Source organism: Papio anubis, chromosome 2 (assembly GCF_008728515.1).
Source record: "Papio anubis isolate 15944 chromosome 2, Panubis1.0, whole genome shotgun sequence".
NCBI lineage: Eukaryota > Metazoa > Chordata > Mammalia > Primates > Cercopithecidae > Papio > Papio anubis.
This window is the reverse complement of record NC_044977.1, coordinates 53859406-53873371: the sequence shown is the minus strand read 5'-3', so window position 1 is coordinate 53873371 and position 13966 is coordinate 53859406. Positions and strand designations below refer to the sequence as shown.

Here is a 13966-nt window from a genome sequence, read left to right as displayed (position 1 = left end):
TGTCCTGTGGCCTGGGCCCTCTGGGAAGCCTCTACACTTTGGCATGATAGTCAAGGCTCCCCCTGGTACCACCTCTGCTTACCTTTCCTGCTGTTTCCTTCTGATCCCTGCACCCCAGCTTGCTGTTCCCAAAGCACACCATCCTCTACTTCTGGTCATGCCATTCCTTCCACCTAAAACCATCTCCACTTCCTCCTTCTTCTGACCAAATTCCACTTACCTTTCACAATTTGGCTCACATATCACTTCTTTCAGGAAGCTCTCCCTGACCCACTGTAGCAGTCAGGATATATTGGGTTATGCTGCAGTAACAAATGTCCCCAAAGAGCTCAGCAGCTTCAAGCAACAAAATTATTTCCTGCTCAGACTATGTCTCTGACACAGTAGCAGGTGGTCACTCAGGAACTCAGGTTTTTCAAGGCTCTGTCTTGACACATGCTTCTGTAATGACAGCAGAGTTAGGGAGAAGAGATGATGGAGAACCATACCCCCAGTCTCTGGAAGCTTCTATCTGAAATGGCACGTGTTTTATTGTTGGTCAAACAATGGTCAAAGCAAGTCCTATGGCCCCCCTCAAGTTTGTCAGGGCAGGATGTAGGGGCTCCCTTCAGGGAGGAATATAGGATATTTATGGCTGGTAATATGATCTCCTGGGAACCCCAAGGTAGGCTGGATGCATCCTCCATCGGAGCCCTTTCCATGCTGTTCTTGTCCTACATTTGTAGACTTGCCTGTCTTTTTCCCCAGAGAGTGAATCCATGATCCAGGGTCCAGAGGGCTGCGTCTTGTTCCTCTCGGAGGCCCCATGTCCTCCCCAGAGGAGACATTTGGCCCATGGTGGACGTGGGTGAATGAGCACATGGGCCAATCCCTGCTCCTCTGCAGCACTAGCTTTGCTGAAGATGGGCCAGCCCCAGCCCCAGTGACTCTCCACCCTACCTTCTGCAGGCGCCGGGTCTTGGCCATCTCCGATGGGATCGAGCACATCGGGAACCTTCGCTGGGAGCTGGCCTTGTGTCTCCTGGCAGCCTGGACCATCTGTTACTTCTGTATCTGGAAGGGGACCAAGTCTACAGGAAAGGTAAGAGGTCAATCTTCAAGCAGCTAATCGTGGCAGGGGAAGGCATGAGCTCACAGATGACCCAGAGAATAATGGGGAGTTCATGTTGCAGAGGCTAGCACTTAAGTTGGGAGGCGGGAGGAACACTGGACCAGAGTGAGCTCTACCCACCTTCAGCACTTATTGGCCGCCCACGTTAGGACAGTTCAATTTTACCTTCTGAGCCTCAGTTTGCGCGTCTATGAAATAATAAAGCCTTGCCCTGTCTGTCTTATTGAGTTGAGAGTTATACAAGGTAAGAGGGTTAAAGTGCTTTGAAAATTGGGAAATGCTGAACTACTACAAGGATTCTTTGGTAATGAAGACAGGGGTTCTAGGTGTGCATGAGGGCAGGTGATGCTGGCTGCCTCCACTGACAGACCCCAAGATCTCAGGGGTGTATTCCTCCCTCACCTGGAGTCTGGAGGAAAGAGAAACTGCTTCATCTTGCAGCCTTGCTGTGTCACCTGCACCATGTGCTGCCGGGTTGCTGCCTTACCAGGGAAGAGAAACTGGAGGAGGCTAGCTTTTAACTGCCATGGTCTGGGAGTTACACGTGGCTCTTCCACTCACAGGCTGTTGGCCAGAACCTGAGACATGGTGTCACCTACCTGAGACACGGTGTCACCTACTGCACAGGGGCTGGGAAGCAGAGGGGACCATGGGGACATTTGGGGAGTGAAAATGCTGTGCACTGCAAGGATCAGTACAGAGGTTAGAAACTTGCAGCCAAATCCAACTCACTTCTGTGTTTACTTTAAAAAGGCGGGGAGGGGAAGAATTCGTTGACAACATTTAAAAATCAGGATATTTCATGTGGAAAAAAAAAATCTGATTCTGGCATCCCTTGGAAAGTAAGATTTGGCAACCCTGGACTTGCCTGCCCACACAGCGGCATGTGTTTGAACTGAGCAGCTGCCACCTCCTTCCAGGGAGCTCTGGTTGGCTACAGTCCCCACCATTCCCTATCGCCCCCAATCCTGTGGCTGATTGTCGATGCCAATGGTTTCCTCATTTTGCTATTCATTTTTTTCTTACAAAAAAGGGGGAAATGAAGCATCTCTTATGCCTGGGTTGCACTGACCACATCCCTCCTTGCCTGCCTCCTTCCCATAGGCCATTGCTCATAAACTCTAAGTTCTTGGCTGGGGCTGCTGCTGGAGATAAAACCTCCAGGGAAACAGGAACTTAACAATTCTGGGCCCTTTTCCAAAAGATGTTCCCCTCAGCTCCCACAGTGGTGGGTAGGATGAAGAAGAAACTGCTAGAATGTTTGAGGTGGGCGGATCTGCAGGAAGGAAGCCAAGGTGTTCCGTGCTACGGGCTATCTGGAAGCTGAGGGTGCACTTAAAACAGTCACACAGATGCAGAGGGACCGCAGAAAGTACAGCAGAGATTCTCATGTCCCTGCAGCCAAGGTGATTTTGCTTATATTTGCTTTTTGTAGTTTGTATCATGAAGAAAATAGGATTTTTCTTTTTCCAACTATAAAACTGTGTCATTATTGATCTACTTCTTCAGACTCCACACACAGTCTCCCATCGTCTTCCTTGCTGCCTCTTCCAGGAAAAAAGCTGGAGGGTATAAGAGTAAGGATTCAAACCCCAGGTCTGTCACTCTCTAGTCGTGACCTTGGGCATGTCGCTCCACTTCTCTGAGCCTCAGTTTCCTCTTCTGTAAGATGTGATTGATAAGTGAGCTTACCACCACATGAGGTGGTTGTGAGGATGAAATGCAAGGAGAGTTGAGTATGGCCCGTGCTCAACAGAGAGAGTAACTAATAGTAAATGCTGACTAAGTGGCAATCTTTAAAAATCTCATTATAAAGATAATTCAAGTTGTTGTTTCTGAGTATTTACTATATACTTAGCATTATTCAGCAGGTTTCTAAAGATGAATAAAACACAGCCTCTACCCTACCCAGACAATATATGAAAGTGCTTCATGAACCGTGAAGAGAAGGGAGGAGGTATCATGGTTGGTATTATTACTAATTCTGCTATGGTTACCACCTCTTGGGAGTTGACACAGAGGCCTGTGGGGCTTGGCGGGATGGCGGCTGTGTGTGGGTGCAGGAAAGGTTGCCTGCACGAGGCTTGTGTATAGACATGGTTGGACTGTTCCAGGACCTCATATGGCCTTGAGCTGCAGGCCCCAGACTGTGGGCTGCAGCAGTGCGGTTTCGCTTAGCCAGCAGGAGAAGACTCAGTCCGGTAGTGGGGCCCTTTGCTGCTGACTGGGCAATTAAGTCTGAGCGCTGGAGAATTCTAATGCAAAGAACTGAGTTCGACGAAGGGCCGACAGCTAGGATCTCAGAGATTTCACAAGAGGCTTATGGGGAAGGCAAGGGAGTGAGCACTTATCCACTGCTTTCCACTCCCTGGCATCTTGCAAGAGCTACAGATCCTCACAGCCTGGCGAGCTGCTGCCTCTACCTTACCAGTGGAGAACCTGGGGCTAAGGGAGGGCGGGCAGCCTGGCCATCGTTGCATAGTGACCCTGCTTCAACACTGACCCCAGGCAACTCCCTCCTTGCCTCCCCCTGGACTCTCAATTAAGATGTAGAACATTGTGTTGTTTTGAGTGGTGTCTTTTCACACATCTTCCCTGAACCTCGTTTTTCTCATCTCTGGTAGGAGTGGTAGTGATGGCAGCATGATAATTATCAGTAGTAATGGTTAATATTTATGAGTGCTTCCTTTGTGCTTCTCATGCCTACTGCATTTAGGCTTTGAACAGCCCCATGATGGGGGCTGTCGTTATCCCCATTTTACAGATGAGGAAACTGAGGCATGGAGGGATCAATAATTTGCTCAAGGATCCTCCAGTAGGAAGCAGAAGACTGGGATTAACTTCCAGCATTGGGGACCATGCAGTCCATGTCCTGGATATACTGTCATACCTGTCATCTGTGATGGGAGGACTATGGTGATTTTCTTATGGACTGGTTATGAAGAGGTATTTAATGAGATAGCACATAGTAGGTGCTCAAGGATTATTGGCTACAGCTCTTTCTAAATGGTGCTTTTAAGGGAAATGCTGAAACCAGATGAGCCAAGTAAGTATTTTCCTGAAGACTGGGTTTCTCCTCCAAGTGTCCTGTGCCCAAGGCCAGCATTAGTATCCTGGATGAGATGCAGTTTGCTGGAGCTGTAAGAATCCTTAGAAATGGTTTGGTTCACCTCTGCCCTTATTTTATGGATGAAGAAACTGAGGCTCAGAGAGTGGAAGGGCTTGCCTGAGGTCTCATAGTGAATAAGTATCAGGCCAGGAGTGACAGCCTGGTCCCCAGTTTCCCAGCTTGTTATGAATGATGAGGTTCTGTGGGGGCACATCTGGCAGTTTAGAGAAACCCCGAGTCCGTGAATTGATAGGTAGGCTTTTCAGGGGAGGATCTGGCACTTTTGTTCCTGTTTACGACTTGCTTCACTTTGGAGACGAGCCCAGCACCCAAAGGTTTTTTTGTGTTCTGTACAAAAACAGCTAAAAATAAAACATGGGGTCATTTGAAACTTCCCAAGTGGGCAGAGGTCACCCCTGCCCCTGGCCTGTGGGAACCTAGCCAGATCCTTTTTCACGAGGCTGTTCGAATAGGAAGAAACCCATCTCCCAGCTATTGTCCAGCTGCGACTTTGTGTTCGCTTTGTGTTCCCTCTTCATCTCTTCCCTGAAGTTCCAGCTTGCTGCCCATACTCAAGCCTCAGCACAAATTTCCATTTATAATAAATGTTCGTTAATTCAAGAAAAAGTCCCCAGACCCCACCTATCTCCAAGGGATAGTAAAACAATATCCCCAACTTTAAGTCAATTCAGTGAGCATTTCACCTGCTCAGGGAGGCAGACACTGTAGACCTGGCCTTTCAGCAGGTGGTTCTCTAAGTGAAGATTTGGGATCAGGTCATGAATAAGTTGATCTGAAATGGGGCTATAACAACACCAGAGGTGAAGTCCTAGAAGCACTGGTGTTAGCGTCTCCCTGCCAGGACAACATCCACACATGTTCTTCTCCACGAACCCCCTTGGGCACCTCCCAGTATGCCTCACAATCTTTTGACGTTAGGCATGTGGGATTTCCCCCAACCTCGGGGTCCGATGAGCAATCTGTTCGCTCAGAAGCAGTTTTTTTAGTTCTTGCTCTAGACACTACTGGAAATTTCAGAAATCTCCTATTTAAAAAAAGCCTTTCTCAATTGTGTGTTAAGTCCTGCGAAAACATAGGATTCTAAAGTGCTTGCTTTCTTCAGGAGAAAACTTCCAGACTGTTTGTATCTTCTGGATGATGCAAAGTTTCAGTTTGGATAATTGGAGTGGGGATAATTGAAATTAAGTGACCAGAAAGTGGAGACGTCTTTGTGATTTTCCTGTGTCTTTGTTTTTTCCATCAATTGAATCCATCTTGCCCATTCCTGTCACCAGCTCCTTCTCCTGGTCTCCTGGGTCTGAAACCACTCAGGCATGTTGGATACCTCTCATCCAATTATTGACCAAGTCTATTTTTGTTTAAAAAGAAAAACACCAAAAACATCCTGTCCTCTCCATTTTTGTTTCCCACCCACACATTCAAGAAACATTGAACCTTCAGTAGTTCCCTAGTACCTCCAGAATGAAAATTGCCCTTAGAATTTCCCATTTGCACAAACATTGCAGACATGCAGAATGATAACAACTGAAATGCTTTATATTCTATGAAACAACAATTTCACATAAATTCAGAATTGTAAACTCTATCTTGGGCCAAAGCATGCACAGCAATATTAATGTTTTGTGATATTTTTCTAGTATCTCTGTGCATATTTGTTGAAGCCAAAAAAAAAAAAAAAAAACCTTTTCATTACTGTGTGTCCTTCTCTTGTGGTTTTGGTAAGCTTTAATCTAATCCAGGGATTGGCCAACTATGGTTTTAGGGCCAAATCCAGTCTGCTGCCTGCTTTTGTAAATAAAGTTTTAATGGAACACAGCCACATCCATTCACCCACATATTATCCCTGGATGTTTTTGTGTTTCTACGGAGGCAGCGTGGAGTAATTGCCGTAGTGTGGCCCATAAAACCTAATAGATCTGTGACCCGGCCCTTTATAGAAAAAATTTATGGACTGATGGTCTAATTTATTAAAATAATTTATGCAAACAAATTCTCACTTAACAAGAAGCTAATATGTAAATTGCTATCACCCAAAGTGTGAGCTATTTCAAATATTAAAAAGCAACATGATGGTTTTCAGTGGAGAGCTTTTCTAAAGGATCCTTAAAAATTTCACTCCAGCCTTCCAGCCCCAAATGGGATATTTCCCATGTCCACATGTTCACTTGCTAGAGAGGTTGCTCATTCACTCGCTTATTCATTCACTCACCCAGCAAGTGTTTACTGTGTACCTGCTACACCAGGCACCAGGCTGGGGATTCTTTTCAATGGCCAGTGAACCAGACCATGGGGCTTACCATGGGGTACAGAGATGAAAGATAAACCAGCAACATAAGTACAGTGAGAGGGAGCATGGGGCTGGGAGAGGGAAGCATGAGGGCAGGTGTCCTCCTCAGAGAGGTCAGGGATGGCCTCTGTCTGTGATGAGAAGGATGGGACGGGGCCAGTGAGTGGCATATGTGAAGTCTCAAGTGGGAAGGACCTGGTGAACTTGTGAGGCAAAGCAAAGTCAGTGACTGAGAAAGATGGTGGCATGATATCAGAAGGGAAGCGGTGGGGGTCAGGCATTGCTGAATTTTTTCTAAGTGCATTGGAGAACCACTGCAGGTGTTCCAAAAGGGATAGCACAGTCTCTTTTCATCCCTGCAAGCTGGCTCTGGCTGCTTGTTGTGAATGGACTGGTGGGGAGTGATGGGGCTGTGGCAGGGTGTGGCCCTGTTAGCATAGGACCAGGGAGGAGGTGGCAGGAGAATGGAGAGAGGTGGTCAGATCAGAGACACCTCTCGGGGTTTCATCCTTGTTCTTCAGGGCCTGGTTCCATATAAGATTTTGAGACCTTGCTGTCCTTTGCCTTTTGAACAGGTGTGGCTGACCCGACCTTTGGCCCAGACACTGCCCTTGCAGACAGCCACCTCCACCTAGCAGACAGTCGAGTGTCCCCCCACTCTGCCCCTACACCCTCCCCAGCTGGCTCCTGTTCCTTGCTCTCCCTACTGCCTGGTTCCTTCTTCTGTCCTTCTCTTGGTGGATGATTTATGGATTTTTCCCCCTCATTTCCTGGTCTCCAAGAGCAGTGGCTGGGAGGGGAGGGTGCTGCAGAAACAATTCTGGTCCCTTCCCCGCCTCCTCCTATTGCCACTTTAAAGGAAGCAGGATTAACTGGGATTTTAAGAAGAATCATGCCTTTTCACTGCTTTGGGGCTCTGTTTTTATTCTTTTCAAAGCTCTAGGACACCAAGGCAAGGAAAAAAAAACACACACACACACACACACAGACAGACACACTCACACAGAAACAGCTGCAAAGAGCCTTGAATTGAATTTTTTCTTTCCCTTCCTTCATTCACCCACAAGTAGAGGAATTGGAGGTGGCACAGGACTCTTAAGCAGATCGTGTCGTCTGGAGGATGGTCATTGCAAGGCCGAGGCCTGAGTGGCGCCTTCTTCCCTCCAGGCCCTGCTCCAAAGCCTTAACTCATTCAGTGCTCACAACAACCCTATGCAGAAGGTGTGAGGATCGTCCCCATTTCACAGATGAGAAAACAAAGGTGCATGGTGCGTAAGCCTTAAGATCACAATGGGGGGATGCTGTCAGAGCCCATCATGGCTTACCATGGGGTAAGCCAGCAGGTCTTGGATCTGCAGATGGAGGCATTTCTCAGAGGGGCTGCAGGAGGCTCCTCCCCTCCCCTACTGCCACCAAGGTGGGCTGGAGCACCAGCGGGGAGAGCCATCAGGAGCCCCACACAGAAAATTTATTCTACAGGAGCACCCTATTAAGTGTCTAATGGCTCAATGAGGCATAAAGCAGGAGTAGAGGGGGGCTGGGGAAATAAAAGGAAGGGATGTGTGAAAGAGCAGAGGACAGGCCCAGGAAAGGAACTGGGCAGCGCTGTCTCTGGGCCCTCAAGTGGCCTTTGTTGCAGTCTCAAGCGAGAGGAGAGCTGCCTTGGTGGCAGGACTCTCCCAGGGGCCAGGACTGATGTCTGCATTCAGAGAGGAAACTAGAGCGTTCATGAGATGCATGCAGAACGCCTGGGCGGCCAAACAGGAGAGCCCCTGCCCCGGGGCCCTGAACCCGAGGACACCGAAGCTGCCATACCGTTGGGAGCACTTCTCACACCACTGTGGTTTGGGGAGAGCGGTAGATTGTGACATTAAGTCAAAAGAGTTCAGCATCTTGATTCAGCCCTTTCTCTGGCCTTGAATGACAGGGCTTCACCTTTAGCAGGAACCCTGGCAGCAAGGAAGCTTGGAAAGGAGGGAAGTTTTGCGACTTGGTAATACCGTCTTTATTAAAGCACAAAGGCCCCCCAAAGTCCCAGTGATTGCTGGGTGGGAGGGGGTCCTGCGGCTGGCGGCCTGGAGAAGGCCAGAAGTCCCAGTGGCAGGGGCGGGCAGTGATGCTGCAGTTAACCCTTACCGAGCCCCTCCTGGCACCTGGTGCCTATGCAGTCCTGTCCCTGTGCACATGGGTCTCCCTGGGAAACAGGAAGCCACCCTCCTGTTTGGCAGGCACCAAATATTCAAAGTGGCTTTGCTCTCAGTGCAGGATGAGGCACAGTGCTTTGGAAAACTAAGCCAGAAACGAGTGGGGAATTTGTTTTGTGTTTACTGAATATTAGCTCTGTGCTAGGTGCTATGGAGAATGGTAAAAGAATGATTAGCTCTCAAGAATTGGGGAAATAAGAGAAGATGAGGCACAGATGGTGGGGGGAGTGGAACGAGCAGGAGCTGGGAGTCGGGAGCCCTGCCCCACCACTTGCCAACTGTGTGAGTTAGTGTGGGCCAACCAGGGCTGTTTCACCTCTCTGGGCCTCAGTTTCCCCTTCTGTCAGGGTTAAAGCATGACGCATGCAGTGACAGTGGAGTGTTGTTACTTGTGAAAGAATGAACCCAGGCTGGGATGATTGAGTCAGGTGAGCCTGGCAGCCAAGGTGGGCTGCAGTGAAGAAAGATACCCTGGGGCCAGCATGTCTGGGCAGCTCCAGGCAGGGGGACCTGTGAGCCGCCTTGGACAGATGTGGCAGGAACAGTGATGAGCTAAAGCTCAAAGGGGCATTTGAGGTAGCAGGGAGGGATAACACAAGCCTGAGACTGGATGGCTAAGCCGCAGCTGGCATGTTGCAAGGGCACCCCCACTTGCTGTTGCCTGCGGGCAATGACCCACTCGCCCCAGTGCAGTCAGGATTGATGTGGAGCTGGGTCCCCCTCCAGAGCACCTGCCAAGGCCACCCCTCCCCTCCATCCCTCTTGCCACCTGTGTCAGTTGGCATCCAACCAGAGAAGCAGAACCAGTAGGAGATACAGAGGAAGAGCTCGAGTGGAGGAATTAGTAACTGTGGGGGCAGGCCATCGGGAGGGGTAGGCTGGGACTCTCCACGCAGCTGAAGCTGCTGTTCACAGGCAGAACTTCTTCCTCATTGGGGAAGTCTCCACTCTGCTCTGTAGGCCTTTCCTCTGAGTGACTGAGCCTACCCCGGTTATCCCACATAATCTCCTGGATGTAAAGTCACCTGACCATGGATGTGAATCACATCTATGAAATACCTTCACGGCAACACCTTGATTCATGTTGGATGGATGACTGGGAACCATAGCCTTAGCCACCTTGCACATGGCAGAGCCAGCACAGTACCTTCATGCAGGCATGCCCTGTCTCACACCTGGATGGTAGCACCAGTGGGCCACCCTACTGTGTACCCTGCCGGGGTCCTGGCTTTCTTGTGTACCATGGCCAGACGCAGCTTCCTTCCATATGGCTTTCATTGTGTAGCTCTCCCCTCAGAACCTGGCAGTAACTCCCCGTCACCTATGGCACTGACACTGATTTTCAGAAATTGTCCAAACAATACTTTTAACAAGCTATTTCTAATCAAAATAATAGTCTCACTCATGTCTCTAATCCCAACACTTTGGGAGACTGAGGCAGGCAGATCACCTGAGGTTAGGAGTTCAAGACCAGTCTGGCCAACATGGCGAAACCCCGTCTCTACTAAAAATACAAAAAATTTGCCAGGTGTGATGCTGCATGCCTGTAATCCCAGCTACTCGGGAGGCTGAGGCAGGAGAACCACTTGAACCTAGGAGGCGGAGGTTGTGGTGAGCCGAGATCGCACCACAGCACTCCAGCCTAGGCAACAAGAGCGAAACTCCATCTCAAAAATAAAAAAGAAAAAAAGAAAAGAAAAAAAAAGAAAGAATAGTTCCCTCCAATCCCACCACTATACATTCTCTCCTTGTTTGTGTGTTGCCTTCTAATCCTTAGCATGTGTAATCAGAGCTAACACTGCGGGAGGCTTGGCCACAGGCAGGCGTTGTGCTAAGCACCATGCAGCATCTTCTCTGTTAATTTTCCCAGCAGCCTCCCAGGATCTTATGCTGTTATCCCCCTCCTGCCTTTTATAAGGCAGAGAGAGGCTGAGGAAGCCACTCGAGGTCTCAGAGACAGTACGTAATAGAGCCAAGATGCAGATGCACATCTGTCTGATTTGAGTCCTTGCCTTAATATCACTCCTGAGCCCAGCATTCAACGTCCTTCTCTGTTTCAGTCCAGTCTCCCTACCTCCTGTAGTGTAGACTTAGTATATTCATAACTTTTCTGTATGTTTATACACACGTTTGACCCATTATAAAATAAGCTCCCAAAGGACAGACTGCCTGGTGCTGAACCAGGTGCCTAAATAAAAAATGGTGAATAGGTGAGTAGATGGATGGGTGCGTGAGTAGATGTGTGGATGGCTGCGTAGATGGATGGGTGAACGGGTGGGTAAGTAGATGGATGGGTGGGTGAGTAGATGGATGGGTGGGTGGGTGAGTGAGTAGGCGGGTAGGTAGATACGTGGGGAATGGAGAGATGGGTAGGGGCGCAGTGAATAGCTATGTGGATGGATAGACAGAGGGCTAATCAGCAAATTCAGTCCTCTAACTTTACTAATGAGGCTGTGATATGCTTGAGAACACACAAGTGACAATTAGCTAAGTAAATATCTCCCGTTGATAGAAGCACCCTGTGGAGTAAATACTAATCACCCCATTTTGCAGATGTGAAAAACTGAGGCTCTAAAGGTTTAAGTAATGGGCTGAAGTCAATTTTTAGTGGCAGAACTATGATAATGAATCCAGAGCAACTTTCTGCCTCTAGAACACTGCACAGACCTAGATTCTCCATCCCTCACTTCTTCATCTCTTTTGTTTCCGCCACACCCTGCTGTCTTCTGCTCCTGCAGGAAGCCTTCCCTGACTTCTCCTACCCTCATCCTTCTCGGCCATCTCCTCACTCCTGCCATAGCTCTTAGCAGCAGCAGCATCCAGCTGAGCATCCCTAAGTTTGCCTCTTGTGTCTCTGTCAAGCTTGTGGGTCCAGGGAGATTTCTTACTCCATGAGACAAATATTTACTAAGCCTGTCCTGTGTACCATGTCCTGTGCCAGGCACTGCAGATACCAACTCTAAACAAGATTACAGGCTGGAGTGCGAGTCAGACTAGTAAACAGACAGTTACAAAATCTCCCTGTGGTAAAGAAAAATATGACCCTGGGGAGCCGGTGGTGTTAAGCTGAGGTGTGAAATGTGGATAGTTGTTAATTTCCCAGAAGCAGGAGAAGTAGGGGATTCTAGGGAAAAGAAACCATGTGTACAATGACCAGAAAGCTTACCTCCTTCCCTTTTCCCTCTTTCCTCTCTTCGGTTTTCCTTCCTCTGCCTATGTTGATTGGGAACCTATTGCATACCAGGGACTCTAAGAGCATGTATTTTTTTATTCCTAGTGTGAGCCACATGGGATGTGCTATGAGTGGTCACTTGTTGATTGATTCCATCAGCCAGCAAGTCTGTGATGCCTGTCATGTGCTAGCACCCATTTGATTGATTGGAGTGAAAATGCTAGCATTTCCTGGCAGTCACTCAACCAATTGCTCTTCTCCCTCACCCCCAGCGGAGGCTAAGGGAAGAGCAGAGGGAAAACTTGTCTTGGGGAAAAGGAGTGACAATCGAGAAAGGATTGATAGAAATTGTGTGTGGTTCTGAGAGTGCAGCTCTAGGTGCGAGACCCTTGTCTGATAACCAGGAGCAAATGGAGGGAGACTGCAGGTTGAGAAGGAAGCAGGGAAATGATGGGAAGAGAGAGTCCCGAAAGCAGTGGAGTCAGACAGACCCAGGTCCTTCCTGCTGAGCTGAGGCACATCATTTGCAGAGCACTGCTGGACTTTGTCCTGGGCCCTCTACTTTCATGATTTAACTTAACCTGGCCGGGCGCGGTGGCTCAAGCCTGTAATCCCAGCACTTTGGGAGGCCGAGACGGGCGGATCACGAGGTCAGGAGATCGAGACCATCCTGGCGAACACCGTGAAACCCCGTCTCTACTAAAAAATACAAAAAACTAGCCGGGCGAGGTGGCGGGTGCCTGTAGTCCCAGCTACTCGGGAGGCTGAGGCAGGAGAATGGCGTAAACCTGGGAGGCGGAGCTTGCAGTGAGCTGAGATCCGGCCACTGCACTCCAGCCCGGGCTACAGAGCAAGACTCCGTCTCAAAAAAAAAAAAAAAAAAAAAACTTAACCTTCACAATAGGCTGTCAGGCGAGTGTTGGCAAATCCACTTTACAAATGAAGATATTGAGGCCCAGAGAGGTAAGTGATGTGCACAGGGTCCCACAGCTGGTGGAGGAGTCAGGATTTAAACCCAGGTCTACCAAGGTGGACCCTAAAACCGGTGCTTTTCTCCCTGGTACCCACAGAGTCCTCAACAAGCATGGGCCCTCCCTCCCACCCACCAGGACAAGCGCTTATGATGTGCCGGGTACCTGTGGTGGGCTGGGTAATTTGAAAATGAATGGGTGGAAGAGAGCAGAGCCCATGGGCTCCACCACCTCTGGAACCAGGCAGGCCCAGGTCTGAATGGTTGCTCTGCCTCCCCGGTGACCTTGGGCACAGGCCTTCTTTTCTTCTGAGCTGTTTCCTCAGCTTTACCGGGGGCACTGAGAGCCCGCCACCTCACAGGTTGTTATAAGGCTCAAGTGAGGCGATGTGTAGAAATGCTCCCCCATGCTTGTATGCAGGGAACACCCCGATGTAAGTCTCATCATTATTGCTTGTAGTTTTTACAAATCCATGCTCCAACATCAAAGTGCTCTCGATTTAGTGGGGGAAGTAAGATTGGATTCACTCAACTGAAGATAATCAACATGATTCTGGAGTAAGTATTATCAAATCCTGGCACAGTCTGTGTTGGTACCGAGTTTGGATAAGGAGGTTATAGTGGCCCGGGGTGGTCTGGAAAGACCTCCTGGAAGAGGTGTGATTTCAGCATCACTTTGAGCAAGGGGAGGGGCTAGAACTGGACCTCACATTGGAGGAGGGTTGTGGAAAGGTAGAGCCAAGGATGGCTATAGAGGTTGGGAAGCCATAGGCTGGGCCAGACTTCAGAGTAGAGGAAGCACAATTATCAGAGGAAGGTCCCATGGGCAGCGGGAAGCCATTGATGTTCCTGAGTAGGGGGTGTATTTTGGGAAAGTGGAGGTGGCACCAACAGGCTTCACATTGTGCTCTATGCTGGGTAGCAGCTGTCTTCCTTCCTGTTTGACAACCCCTGGTGTGTAATGAACTAGAACCCCCAGTGAGAACATTGGAGCAGACAATAATTCACTCGGCTGAAGCCAGACAAGAGCCTTATCCTGAGTCACAATTAAGTTGTGTCATAATTGTGATCGGCTCAGTATATTGATAATAA

General features: G+C 49.0%; 1 protein-coding gene across 1 annotated transcript in view; it reads left to right on the top strand.

The window, feature by feature from the left end:
* SLC6A11 (solute carrier family 6 member 11) overlaps positions 1–13966 on the top strand; it is a 124582-nt gene that overhangs the window by 27301 nt on the left and 83315 nt on the right. The window contains exon 5 of the mRNA XM_003894103.3: positions 949–1081. Within this exon, the coding sequence (XP_003894152.1) occupies positions 949–1081 (133 nt within the window). The remainder of the gene's footprint in view (positions 1–948; positions 1082–13966) is intronic.